Source organism: Podarcis bocagei, assembly GCF_964188305.1.
Source record: "Podarcis bocagei genome assembly, chromosome: 2".
In the NCBI taxonomy this organism is placed as follows: Eukaryota; Metazoa; Chordata; class Lepidosauria; order Squamata; family Lacertidae; genus Podarcis; species Podarcis bocagei.
In genome coordinates, this window is record NC_138126.1 from 8,228,629 (window position 1) to 8,241,185 (window position 12,557).

Sequence of the window (12,557 nt, forward strand, 5' to 3'; positions counted from 1 at the left end):
CATGAATGGTGGTGTGAAGAAAATTCTTTTTCAATCAGTTCCATAGCATAATGTTAGGTTGGGTCCTGAATCTTCTGACACTCGCTGGTAGCTGCAGCAATTGCCAGATGAGGGACTGAATGGACCTATTATGTTTTATTGTAATTTTACTGGTGTTAGCTGCCCTGAGCCCAGCTCTGGCCAGGGAGGGCGGGGTATAATTATTATTATTATTATTATTATTATTATTATTATTATTATTATTATTATTATCATCATCATTATTATCATTACAGACACGACATTTTACCAGTGTTCCTTTTTAATAATTTAGGAAATATTTGGGGGCTCCTGACTGAAGGAGAACCATCAGAAGTGGCATCTGAAAGACTTGAGGAACAGAAGAAACAATGGAAACTGCGGCTTCATGTTGGAACTTACAGAAAGAAGGGGACCCAAATGCAGAAGGTGGGGAGGGAATCCACCTCTTCTCAGGTTAATGAAAATCAAATTCATATAGAGAAGTATGAATGTACTGTGTGTGGAAAGAGATTTCCTTCTCACTCAACTTTTAATTCACATCGAAGAGTGCACTCGGGTGAAAAACCATATAAATGCTGGGAGTGTGGAAAAATCTTCCGTCGGCGTGACTACCTTAATCTGCATCAAAGAACACATACAGGAGAAAAACCTTATAAATGCTGGGAGTGTGGAAAAAGCTTCCGTCAGAGTAGTCACCTTACTTCGCATGAAGGAATTCATACAGGGGAGAAACCTCATAAATGCTGGGAGTGCGGAAAGAGCTTCCGTCAGAGTGGTGGTCTTACTTTGCATCAAAGAACTCATACAGGTGAGAAACCTCATCAATGCTTTGAGTGCAGAAAGAGCTTCAGAAATAGTAACTCCCTTAATATGCATCATACAACCCACACAGGGGACAAACCGTATGAATGCTTGAAGCATGGAAAGAGCTTCCCTCAGAGGAGCATTCTCACTAAACATAAAATAACGCATGCAGGTGAAAAACCATACAAATGTTTGGACTGTGGGCAGGGCTTCAGGTACAGTGACTCCCTCACGAAGCATCAAAGAATTCATACAGGGGACAAACCTTATGAATGTTTGGAGTGTGGAAAGAGCTTCAGTCGCAAAGACTCCCTTACTTTGCATGAAAGAAGTCACACAGGAGAGAAACCTTATAAATGTTTGGAATGTGACAAGAGCTTCGTTCGTAGTAGCCACCTCTCAAGACATAAAAGAACTCATACAGGGGATACACCTTACAAATGCTGCGAGTGCGGAAAGAAATTCAGTCACAGTGAAACCCTTACGAAACATCACAGAACTCACACAGGGGAAAAACCTTATAAGTGTTTGGAATGCGGAAAGAGCTTCTATCAGTGTCGGCAGCTCACTAGCCATCAAAGAACCCACACAGGGGATAAACCTTATAGATGCTGGGAGTGCGGAAAGAGCTTTAGTGACAGTGGCCACCTCACAAGACATAAAAGAACTCATACAGGGGATAAACCTTATAGATGCTTTGAGTGTGGAATGAGCTTTAGTCACAGTGAAACCCTTACTAAACATCACAGAACTCACACGGGAAAAACCTTATAAGTGTTTAGAATGTGGAAAGAGCTATTGCAGCAGCCACCTTACTAAACATCAAAGAATTCATACAGGGGATGAATCTTATGAATGTTTGCAGTGTGGGAAGAGCTTTTGTCACAGTAGCTCCCTTACCCGGCATCAAAGAATTCATAGGAAAACATCTTAGAAGGGGTTGGAATGGGGAAATATCCTCAATCACATCAAGATCTCCTACAGGAAGCAAACCAAAGAATTTGCTCAGTGTTAGAATTTGCTTCTTTAGCTTTGTTTGATTTTAATCTTGCCTACCTCCCTCTGTTTAGTCATAGGCTTTTTCTTGCTCTGAGGCCTTTTGAGTCCAGACTGCCTCCTAATGTCCACAGTTGAGCAGCAGCGATTTGTGTTAGATTTTCAGTCTGAACGTAGGAAGGCGAAGAGTGGGCTTGCATTAGACAGGGAAAGGGATATTGTGTAGATGAGGCAAAATAAAATATAGAGACACAAGCAGTTTCAAGTCCACCTTGCAGTGTGCACACCAATCTCTGACTTTTGTCCTCTGGTTTCTAGGGGGTTTCCTGTTGTTATTCTGCCTCTCACAGCTACAATAAACCTACCATTAAAATTATGGACTGGTCATTTCATCAGAGGGCAAATGGGCAAATTTAGCAGGGGATCAAATACTTCCCCCCCCCCCTCACTGTATATAAAAGCATCTCCCATTAAAAGGTTTCCTTCTATAGGGCTGCCTTCAGATGTCTTCTAAAGGTTCTCAAGGTTACTCATCTCTTTGACACCTGATGATTGGGCATTCTACAGTGTGGATGCTACAACTGGGAGGGCCCTCTGCCTGGTTCCCTGTAGCTTCTCACATTGAGGCTGGCCTTAACTGGAGCCAGGGCCTTCTCGGCTGCGGCTCCAATCTGGTGGAATGCTCTGTCACAAGAGACTAGGGCCCTGCGGGACCTGACATCTTTCCGCAGGGCCTGCAAGACAGAGTTGTTCCTCCAGGCCTTTGGTCAGGGCGCAGCCTGACTCCCTCCTCTGGCAACCTACACAGAATTTTGCTTAATTGGTTGTCTTCAATTTGATTTAATTAATTTTTATAATGAAATATTTTTAGATTGTGTAACTATTTTACTGTTTGATTATTTGATTGTTGTTAGCTGCCCTGAGCCCGGCTTCGGCTGGGGAGGGCGGGATATAAATAAAATTTATTATTATTATTATTATTTATTATTGCGGGAACCACCCTTGGTGCTGGACCTCAGTGTCTGGGTTGAGTAATGGGAATGGAGATGTTCCTTCAGGTCTACAGGCCATGGCCATTTAGGGCTTTAAAAGTTCAGTATCAACAAGTTTGAATTTTGCTTGAACACTTACTAGGTCTTTCAGGAGATATTTGGAGGAAAGAACCGTGGAGCAGGAGGAGTAACATAAATAAGGGGTTCACAGTGTAGCCAACAGACAGGAGGGGAGAGAAACATAAAGCGGGGAATGAATGGTGCTTTTCTGGTTGAAGAAAATTAAATTCACAGAGAGGATACAAAGTATGACTGTTGAAGGTGTGGAAAGAGATTTCCATATCATTCAATGCTTATTTCACATCAGTGTGCACTTGGGTTAAAAACCATATAAATGCAGGGTGTGATATATGATACCCCGGCTCTCAGTGGTCACTGGATCCTGCATGGGGCACCTCAGAGGAGAGGATCCTATACTCGGGGCCTGATCCTGCAAAGCTTTCCAGACAAAATCGGCTTGCCACTGCTCCCGCTCTGCCCGTAGCAGCCAAGATTGTTCATGCCTCTCGGCTCCGCAAGGGTTAACTAGAGCCACAGAGCCCAAATTCCTAGAGCGGAAGTCCAGAGGAGGAGCTTCCGTTTCCTGTCCCGGCCAGCCTTTCTTTTTTTCCTTCCTTGTCGGGGGCGCTGAGTTTGCCTCTGTCCTCCTCGTCCTCCCGGAGGGGGTTGTTTCTCCGCCGGGAAGGCTGCCTCTCCTCCTGCCGCCTCCGGGTCAGATGTGGGAAGGGAAGGAGGAGGGAAGGAAGGAAGGAGAAGGGAAGGGCTGGGACTCTGCCCATAGGGCAGAAGAGGAGCCTCCTCGGAGGGCGAAGGCCAGGCGGACCCCGCGCAGCTGAACCCGAGAGAGTGAGAGAAAGGTGGATTTTTTATTGGGGAACGAAGGCCCTGCTCCCCTGCACTGAAAATATTTCATTTTAAAATTAATTGCTGGTCCTTAATGATGTGTCCTGGACAGTAGCAGCTGTAGTTATTAAATGTTTTCAAAATATCTAAGCTCTTCCTCAGAAAAGTGTCCCTCTGCACTGAAAATATTTCATAGAAAAATGCCTGTCCCTCAGAATGTATCTTGTCATTATTTTAACTCATATTCAAAATAATCTAAACCCTTTTCCAGAAAAGTATGCAGGTGGCACACAGATGAAAATAAAGATAGAACGCAGCTAAAATTCACAGAACCATGCAAAAACTAATATACATAAATTTTAAATAATAAATACTGTCTCTCTCTCCCCCCCCCCACCCTCCCTTCACTCCTCTCTCTTGCCTGCTGTGAAAGGTGCTGGGCAGGTTTGCACATTACTTTGTGGCTCGAATCCACAACCTGAGATTAAGAGTTTAATGCTCTACTGACAGTTATCTCAGCTGTCCATGAGATCCATTCTGTCCTTGCCTATTGTTTTTCTGTGTAGACAAACATACGATTAAAAGTTAATTTTTATATTACTATTTTATATTATTATTTCCATATGCATCATTTGCATATTCACATTACCTCAGCGTGTAATGTGCTGCTGATTTCTGTTTTATAATCTTTCGCTTGGGCAAATCAGGAACTTCATTTTCAATGTTTTCATGAATTCTTTGGCGACCTTCCCTTTCGTAGACACTGCAATGGCATCAGACCAACATTGTGGATTCTCCCTACATTACTCTGGAGAAGAAGTGGCCACCATGCGTCTAGCTAAGGTAAGGGAAAGATAATCAGGGAGAGATGGGGCCGTACTTGTTACAGAGAGCGTTCTTGCAGGGGCCCGAATCTTGCACCTGTGCTTCTGAGGCTTCTGCCTCTGAGGAAGTGGGTTACTTGACTGAGTTTTACTCATGAAACCTTGAACATGACCTAGGAAGAGTCTAGCTGGTGGATCAGGCCATTAACCCACCTAGTCCAGCATCCTATTCCCACAGTGACCATTTGTAAGCAGGAGCTGAGTGCAACATGCCTCTTCAGGTGATTCCCAGGAACTGGTAGTGAGGAATATACTGCCCCAAACAAGTGGAGGCCGTGCACAGTCATCATGGCTGGTAGTCAGTTGTAACCTTATCTGCTATGAATTTGCCTAATTCTCTTTTAATTTGGTGACCATTGCTGCATATTGTGTTAGTGAATTGCTGAGTTTAACATTGTGAAAAATACTTCCTTTAGCTTGTCCTTAATCTGTGCACAATTAGCTTCATTGGACAGCCTTGGACTGCAGAAACACCTCCCTCTCTCCTATTTCTAAACACCATGAATACCTTTTTACATCTCTATCATATTTCCCCATAAGCCCCTTTGTTTCAGATTGGTAATTCCTCATATTTTTCCAACCCATTAATTATTTTGTTTGTTCTTTTCCCAATGTTTTCTGAATCTGCAATATTATTTTTGAGGTCATGCAACTGGATCCAAACAGTTTTATAAGGGCAGCTGCACCATAGATTTGTATATCAGCACTATGATATTGGCAGCTTGGTTTTGAATCTTTCCCTAAAACGGCATCGACCCATTTCACTACTTTCACACCCTGTGCCAATATCTTTACTGAGCTATCAGCTATGACCCCAAATGTCACTTTCCTTCTCAGACATCACCAATTCAAATCCCATTTGCAGATGTGTTAAGTTAGGATGTTTTTTGCTTGAAGGTGCACTATATAAATTTGCTTACATACATTTGGTTATGTCATTGTCTTTAATAATGTTTTCCACCAGTTTCCCCAAAACAAACATGAAACTAACTAAGCTGCAGTTTCCTGGAAACTAAATCCCTCTTGGAGGAAAGGAAACTGGGCAATCTCACAGACTCGTTACATGTTTTTGTTAGAATACTTGACTTAGAATTCTTAAACTAATGGGTAAATTCCATCGGCTTTGGGTGATTTCTGAACACTTAAGATCTCCAGTTGCCCATTGCAGAAGAGAGGTTTCCATACCTTACCCTGGATGGACTACAAATAAGGGAATTGTTTTCCTTTTCCAGGGATCAATGAGCTTTGAAGGGGTGTCCTTGCATTTCACTGACGATGAATGGTCCCTGCTGGATCCAGGCCAAAGAGCGCTCTACAAGGAAGTCATGATGGAGATTTATGAGATGGTGGCTTGTGTGGGTAAGGATCCTTTCCCCCTGGATCAATAGCTAGTGAAGGTGTGAACTCCTGTTGGTCACTAGAGGGAGCGTTCTTCATTTCCCCTGTACAAAAGAACATATGAAGAACCCTGCTGGGTCAAAGCAAAGTTCTACATAGTCCAGCATTCAGATGCACACAGTCACACTCCTGGTATATGATTTTATAAACATCAAAGAAAAGACTTTGGGGTCTTTTGTGTGCTGGTTGCAACTTACTGCTTTTGGGTCAGTCGTAGACTGCTTAATCACATAGCTTGCTTAGCAGTATACACGACAGAATGATGGTGTGGCAGATATTATGCGTTAATATTCATTGCATTTAGTTGATTTTTCATGAAAGGTCAACTCAAAAGCAAGTTACCATAGGATGCAAAAATTAAGGCCACTATAATTCTTTAAGGTAAAGGCCCAAAGCCTGGCTGAAAAGAAATATTAATGCATCCCTCCTAAAATTAGCCAGTGATTGCCTCCTGGGGAGCCTCCCTGGGCAGAGCCACCACTCCAAGCCCCATGCTTGTGTTGGCACACTTGGCACCTTGCTAGAAGAAGGGCACGGTGTGAATCATAGAGTTGGAAGAGACCACAAGGGCCATCGAGTCCAACCCCCTGCCAAGCAGGAAACACCATCAGAGCACTCCTGACATATGGTTGTCAAGCCTCTGCTTAAAGACCTCCAAAGTAGGAGACTCCACCACACTCCTTGGCAGCAAATTCCACTGTTGAACAGCTCTTACTGTCAGGAAGTTCTTCCTAATGTTTAGGTGGAATCTTCTTTCTTGTAGTTTGGATGCATTGCTCCGAGAAGGACCTCAGATGATGAATGTAGGGTGTGGGCTGATTCCTGAAGGAAAAGGGAACCGAAAACTAACTGGTAGTCAGTGCAATCCCTGTGGCAGGAGCAAGAAACTTCATCCTTTCTTATACCACTAAGCCACAACTTAGCTGTTGCCCATGTTGGCTGGGGCTGATAGGAGTTGTATTTCTGCATCATCTGGAGGGACAAAGATTCCCCATTCCTCTCATAAGAACTGGGTACTTTTAAAAACTTTTTAAAAATTATTATTATAGAAAACCCTCTTTATCCACCCAAACTTGAGAAAGGGAAAGGTGAGGTATCTGTTGGATGAGGATGTTGTGTGGATGATGTAAAATTAAAAAAAAGTACAGACGCAAGCAGATTCAAGGCCACATTAAAGTCCAGTATAGGCGGGTGTGCATTTTGCAGCATCTTACCAGCTTTTCTTTTTAAACCACCAGGAGATCTTTGGAGGATCCTGGCTGAGGGGGACCCATCTGAAGGGCCACCTGAAAGAGCTGAGGAGCAACAGAAGTTAAGGATTCAAGATGGAACCAACAGACAAGAGGGCAGACGAACGCAGAAGGCGGGGAGGGAACCCATTGCTTCTCAGGTTAACGAAAATCAGATACCACACACAGGGGACAAACCTAAAGAATGTTTGGAGGGTGGAAAGAACTTCAGTGACAGAGCCTACCTTATTTTTCATAAAAGAGGTCATACAGCAGAAAAACCATATAAATGCTGGGAGTGTGGAAAAAGCTTCAGTCGGAAAGAACACCTTACTCTGCATCAAAGAATTCATACAGGCGAGAAGCCTCATAAATGCAGGGAGTGTGGAAAGAGCTTCAGGCACAATGACTCCCTCACTAGGCATCGAAGAATTCATACTGGGGAGAAACCTTATAAATGTTTGGAATGTGGAAAGAGCTTTATTCAGTGTAGCGTGCTCACAAGACATAAAAGAACTCATACAGGGGAGAAGCCTTATAGATGCTGGGAGTGTGGAAAGAGATTTAGTGACAATGGCACCCTTACTCGCCATCAAAGAACTCACACAGGGGACAAACCTTACAGATGTTTGGAGTGCGGAAAGAACTTCAGTCGCGTAAAGTCCCTTACTTTTCATAAAAGAAGGCATGCAGGGAGAAAACCTTATGAATGCTCGGAATGTGGAAAGAGCTTTAGTGTGCGTAGCCAGCTCAAAAGACACATGAGAATCCATACAGGGGAGAAACCTTATAAATGTTTGGAGTGTGGAAAGAGTTTCAGCCGGAGTGGCCACCTTTTGCAACATCGAGGAACTCATACAGGGGAAAAACCTTATAAATGCTTGGCGTGTGACAAGTGTTTTAGTCAGAGTGTTCACCTTACTCAGCATCTAAAAACTCATACGGGGGAAAAACCTTATAAGTGTTCAGAGTGTGAGAAGAGTTTCAGTCAGAATAGTCACCTCACCATACATAAAAGAACACATACAGGGGAGAAACCTTATAGATGTTTGGAGTGCGGAAAGAGCTTCACAGTCAGTTCATCCCTTTCTAAGCATCAAAGAATTCATACAGGGTACAAACCTTATGAATGTTTGGTGTGTGGAAAGAACTTCAGTCGCTTAGATTCCCTTACTTTTCACCAAAAAAGGCATACAGGGGAGAAACCTTATAAATGTTGGGAGTGTGGAAAGAACTTCAGTGGCTCCCTTACTCAGCATCTAAGAACTCATACAGGGGAAAAACCTTATAGATGTTTGGAGTGTGACAAGACTTTTACTCAGAGTGGTCACCTTACTCAACACCTGAGAACTCATACCGGGGAGAAACCTTACAAGTGCTCGGTGTGTGAAAAGAACTTCAGTGGCTCCCTTACTCAGCATCTAAGAACTCATACAGGGGAAAAACCTTATAAATGTTTAAAGTGTGAGAAGAGTTTTAGTCAGAGTGGTCACCTTACTCAACATCTGAGAACTCATACCGGGGAGAAACCTTATAATTGCTTGGAGTGTGGCAAGAACTTCACCTACAGATATTCCCTTAACTCACATCAAATAATCCATAGAAGTGAAATATCTTGAGCTTGGAAGGTAGAAAAATATACAGTGATCTCAAGAGCTCCTAAGAGAGCAAACCAAAGAGTCTACTCAGTGTTAGAATCCCCTTCCTTCTCTCCAGTTTTTACAATAGACTACAGTAGACCTTTGGAGCCCAATATGCCTTCCATTTTAGAGGAGAAAGGGCCTTTTGCTTTCAACCTGTTTTTTCAGTATGAAAGCAGTTTGTGGGCATTCTTCTGTAAGCCAGTGTGAGGGACGGGCAGGGGTTTGAGTGGTGGGTAGGATGGGTAGTGGAAGATTTACAGGGAGGTTCAGCACCACCCTTGAGGCAAGAGGTGGTCGTAGAGGAAGAAGAGGAGTTTGGATATCCCGCTTTATCACTACCCTAAGGAGTCTCAATCTCCTTTCCCTTCCTCCCCCACAACAAACACTCTGTGAGGTGAGTGAGGCTGAGAGATTTCAGAGAAGTGTGACTGGCCCAAGGTCACCCAGCAGCTGCACGTGGAGGACTGGGGAAGTGAACCCTGTTCACCAGATTACAAGTCCACCACTCTTAATCACACTGGCTGAAGGCAGGGGAGGGGTTGCAGTCTCTGAAGTGGAAGAGGTCCCAGAAAGAGTCCTGCCATTGGACTCTCCTCCATCCTCTCACCAACTGTCTCCACTTACAACGAGGGGCATTAAGCAATAGCAACAAGGACCCTCTCGTTCCATATGAACAGCAACAAGGGCACTTACCTGGACCCTGAGGTCATCTTCTGAGTCCCTTCTTAATGTGCCTCCTCCATGAGAGGCCTGGAGTGTGGCAACATGAGAACGGGCCTTTTCTGCGGTGGCTCCCCGTTTGTGGAATATTTTCCTCAGGCAGGTTCACCTGGCGCCTAGGCACTAGGCAAAAGCCTTTCTCCTTAACCAGGTTTCTGGCTGATTGACATCTAATGACCTTTTAGAATGTGGGGGGTTTTTTTGGGGGGGTGTTTTTATTATGATTATATATTTTGTGTTAAGTTGTGATTATATCCTGTGAACCGCCCTGAGTTCCTCCCAGGGCTGGAAAGGGGTTCATTTAACCGTTTGCTAGTAAAACTGAATTACTTTGTTGCGAAATTACACATGTCTAGAAATCCTTTCACCAACATGAAAAGTTTGGAAAGCTCTGTGTTAGTAGAAGAAGCTGAGGTCTCTTGTGAGTCTGTGCATTGGTATATGGTGGACCCTGTTAGTCCACCATATTTTTTCTTTTAACATTAGCAGAAGTGTTAATTATATCCCTTGCTGATGTAACCTAGTTCTTTGCCAATAGAGAATTGAATTTCCTATTGTTTGTCCACATTGGGCTGGGGCTCTGGGTTATGAACAAAAATTTAGTTAATTAATTAACACCTTGGAAGAGACCTTGCTTTTGAATCTTGTATGTATAAAATTTTATTGTTCCATATTTTTGCTTAGTTCCAGGTGGGGTTGCCTACTTCCCCATTTCAGTTTCCCAGCCTTTTTTATCTGCATCTTACCTATAGGCTCTGATATTTATCTCTCATCTCTTCTGAAATTACAAAATAATAATAAAAAAGATTGATTCCTTGTAGCGGCTATGCTGCAGATTGTTCTTCTGAGTAAAATTTACATATCCATGTTCTAATTTATTTTTTGCACGTAATCATTTGTTACATATGCTGTTCCGTATTTCACCCTTCCCCAAGATTTATTCATGTGCTGTGAATTTTCCTTTGATGTAACCAGGCTGATATGCTTCATAGATGGAAATGCTTTACCTGGTATTCTGCTGACATATATTATATCTTTCCAAAGAGCGTAGCCTCTCAGATCACCCTCTTCATGGACGAAAGGTCTCCCTCAGCCCCTGTCAGGAAGGCCAGAAATATTCTGGATATTTGATAACTCCTCTAATTGTTTCATTGTCCAAGACATTGCTATTTGTTTCTGTTTCCAGTTGTCATGAAGTCTGGGCTGATTCTGTTTTTACTGCGTTTAGCCCCTTACGAATAAATGCTCATTAAAAACTGCCGTACCTTGGTTCTCAAACTTAATCCATTCCAGAAGTCCGTTCGACTTTCAAAAATGTTCAGAAACCAAGGTGCGGCTTCCAGTTGGCTGCAGGAGCTTCCTGCACCCAATCAGAAGCTGTGTCAGACGTTCAGGTTCCAAAGAACGTTCGCAAACTGGAACACTCACTTCTGGGTTTGCAACGTTTGGGAGCCAAAGCTTTCGATAACTAAGCTGTTCAAAAATCAAGCTACGACTGTATAATAAACCTCAGGACTTTGTCAAGAAACCACAACAGGGTAGAAGGTTCATTAATTTTCCAGACTTTTTTACATGTTAGTTAATGGGACAGTTTCAGACTGCATGCTTCTTCACCTTCATGAGGGTTTCAAGTTTTATCCTTCTGAAATGTCCAGACTAGGGGAGGGTTCTCGGTGGGATATATTTGTGGTGCCTGTGGGTCACCCACCTCCTTTGCCCTAACCTCCAGCCCAAGGAATCTTCAGAAGGGAGTTGCTGCCAAGGACATTATTTGCATTTTAATGAACTGAATAGAATGAAAGAACCTGCAGCACAAATATAAGATAGGGGACATCTGACTTTCTAGTAGTGCATGTGAAAAGAATTCAGGAACCTTAGTAGAACACAAGCTTAACACGAGTCAACTGTGTGATGCAGCAGGAGCAGAACAGAAATTAATGCTATTCTAGGCTGCATCCACAGAATTAGTGTCAAGGGAAGTAATAGTACCACTCTATTCTGCCTTGGTCAGACCACACCTGGAATACTGTGTCCAATTCTGGGCACCACAATTTAAGAGTTTTGACAAGCTGGAAAGCCTTAGGAGGAGCACTTGAAGAAGCTGGGCATGTTTAGCCTTAGGAGGAGACTGAGAGGAGATATGATCTTCAAATATTTTAAAAGGCTATCACATGGAAGAGAGAGCAATCCTGTTTTCTCCTGCTCTGAAGGGTAGGACTTGAACCAAAGGGGATACCAACTAAACACTGTGGACTCTCCTTCCTTAGCGTATTTTAAGCAGTGTTTGGCTGGCCACCTGTCATGGATGCTTTACTGAGATTCCTGCATTGCAGGGGGTTGGACTAGATCAGTGTTTCCCAACCGGTGTTCCGCGGCACACTAGTGTGCCATGAGACACCGGCTGGTGTGCCGTGGGAGGGAGGCGGGCGAGAGGCGGCGGCGAGAGGCGGCGGCGGCGAGGATCCGCGTCGAGCCGGGGCAGCTCCGCGGTGGTGGTGCCGAGCGGCGGGGCAGCGCGCGCAAAAGGGAGGAGCGCGAGACAGCGGAGGAGGAGGAGGCCGGCATGTCCGGGCAGCAGCAGCAACAGCAGCAGCAGCAACTCCCGGCGACGGCTCCTCCTCCGCCCGCTATCGCAGCCGCTGCCGCCTCAGCTGCCGCCGCCGCCTCAGCTGCCCTCGCTCTGCTGCCTCCTCCCACCCCGGCAAGGGGGAGGGAAAAAACGTTCACTTTTGTGCGTCCCTCCCGGCGTGACGCTGCGCGCTGACGTCACGGGGCGGGGCTTTAATGGTGGTGTGCCGCGAGATTTTTTTCCGGTAAGCAGGTGTGCCGTTGCCCAAAAACGTTTGGGAAACACTGGACTAGATGACCCCTGGGTCAAATCCAACTCTGAAGTTGTATTATCCTGATTCTAATGCTCATTCCTTTCAATTTGCTTGTTTTATTATATATTTTAAGTAAGGATGTTTT

At 44.2% G+C, this 12,557-nt stretch overlaps 2 protein-coding genes across 5 annotated transcripts in view; both read left to right on the forward strand.

Annotated features, from left to right (window-relative positions):
• Positions 1-12,557, forward strand: part of LOC308581031 (uncharacterized protein) — a 58,207-nt gene that overhangs the window by 27,155 nt on the left and 18,495 nt on the right. The window lies entirely within an intron of this gene.
• Positions 1-12,557, forward strand: part of LOC308580420 (uncharacterized protein) — a 34,826-nt gene that overhangs the window by 12,975 nt on the left and 9,294 nt on the right. For 3 of the 4 annotated variants that reach the window (XM_081182013.1, XM_081182014.1, XM_081182012.1), the window contains exons 3-6: positions 314-829; positions 4,477-4,559; positions 5,833-5,959; positions 7,237-10,854. In XM_081182013.1, coding sequence (XP_081038139.1) covers positions 314-829; positions 4,477-4,559; positions 5,833-5,959; positions 7,237-8,846 — 2,336 coding nt within the window. In that variant the 3' untranslated portion in view covers positions 8,847-10,854. Of the gene's footprint in view, positions 1-313; positions 830-4,476; positions 4,560-5,832; positions 5,960-7,236; positions 10,855-12,557 lie in introns of those variants that run through there. The other variant, XR_014004824.1, reaches the window with a different exon arrangement.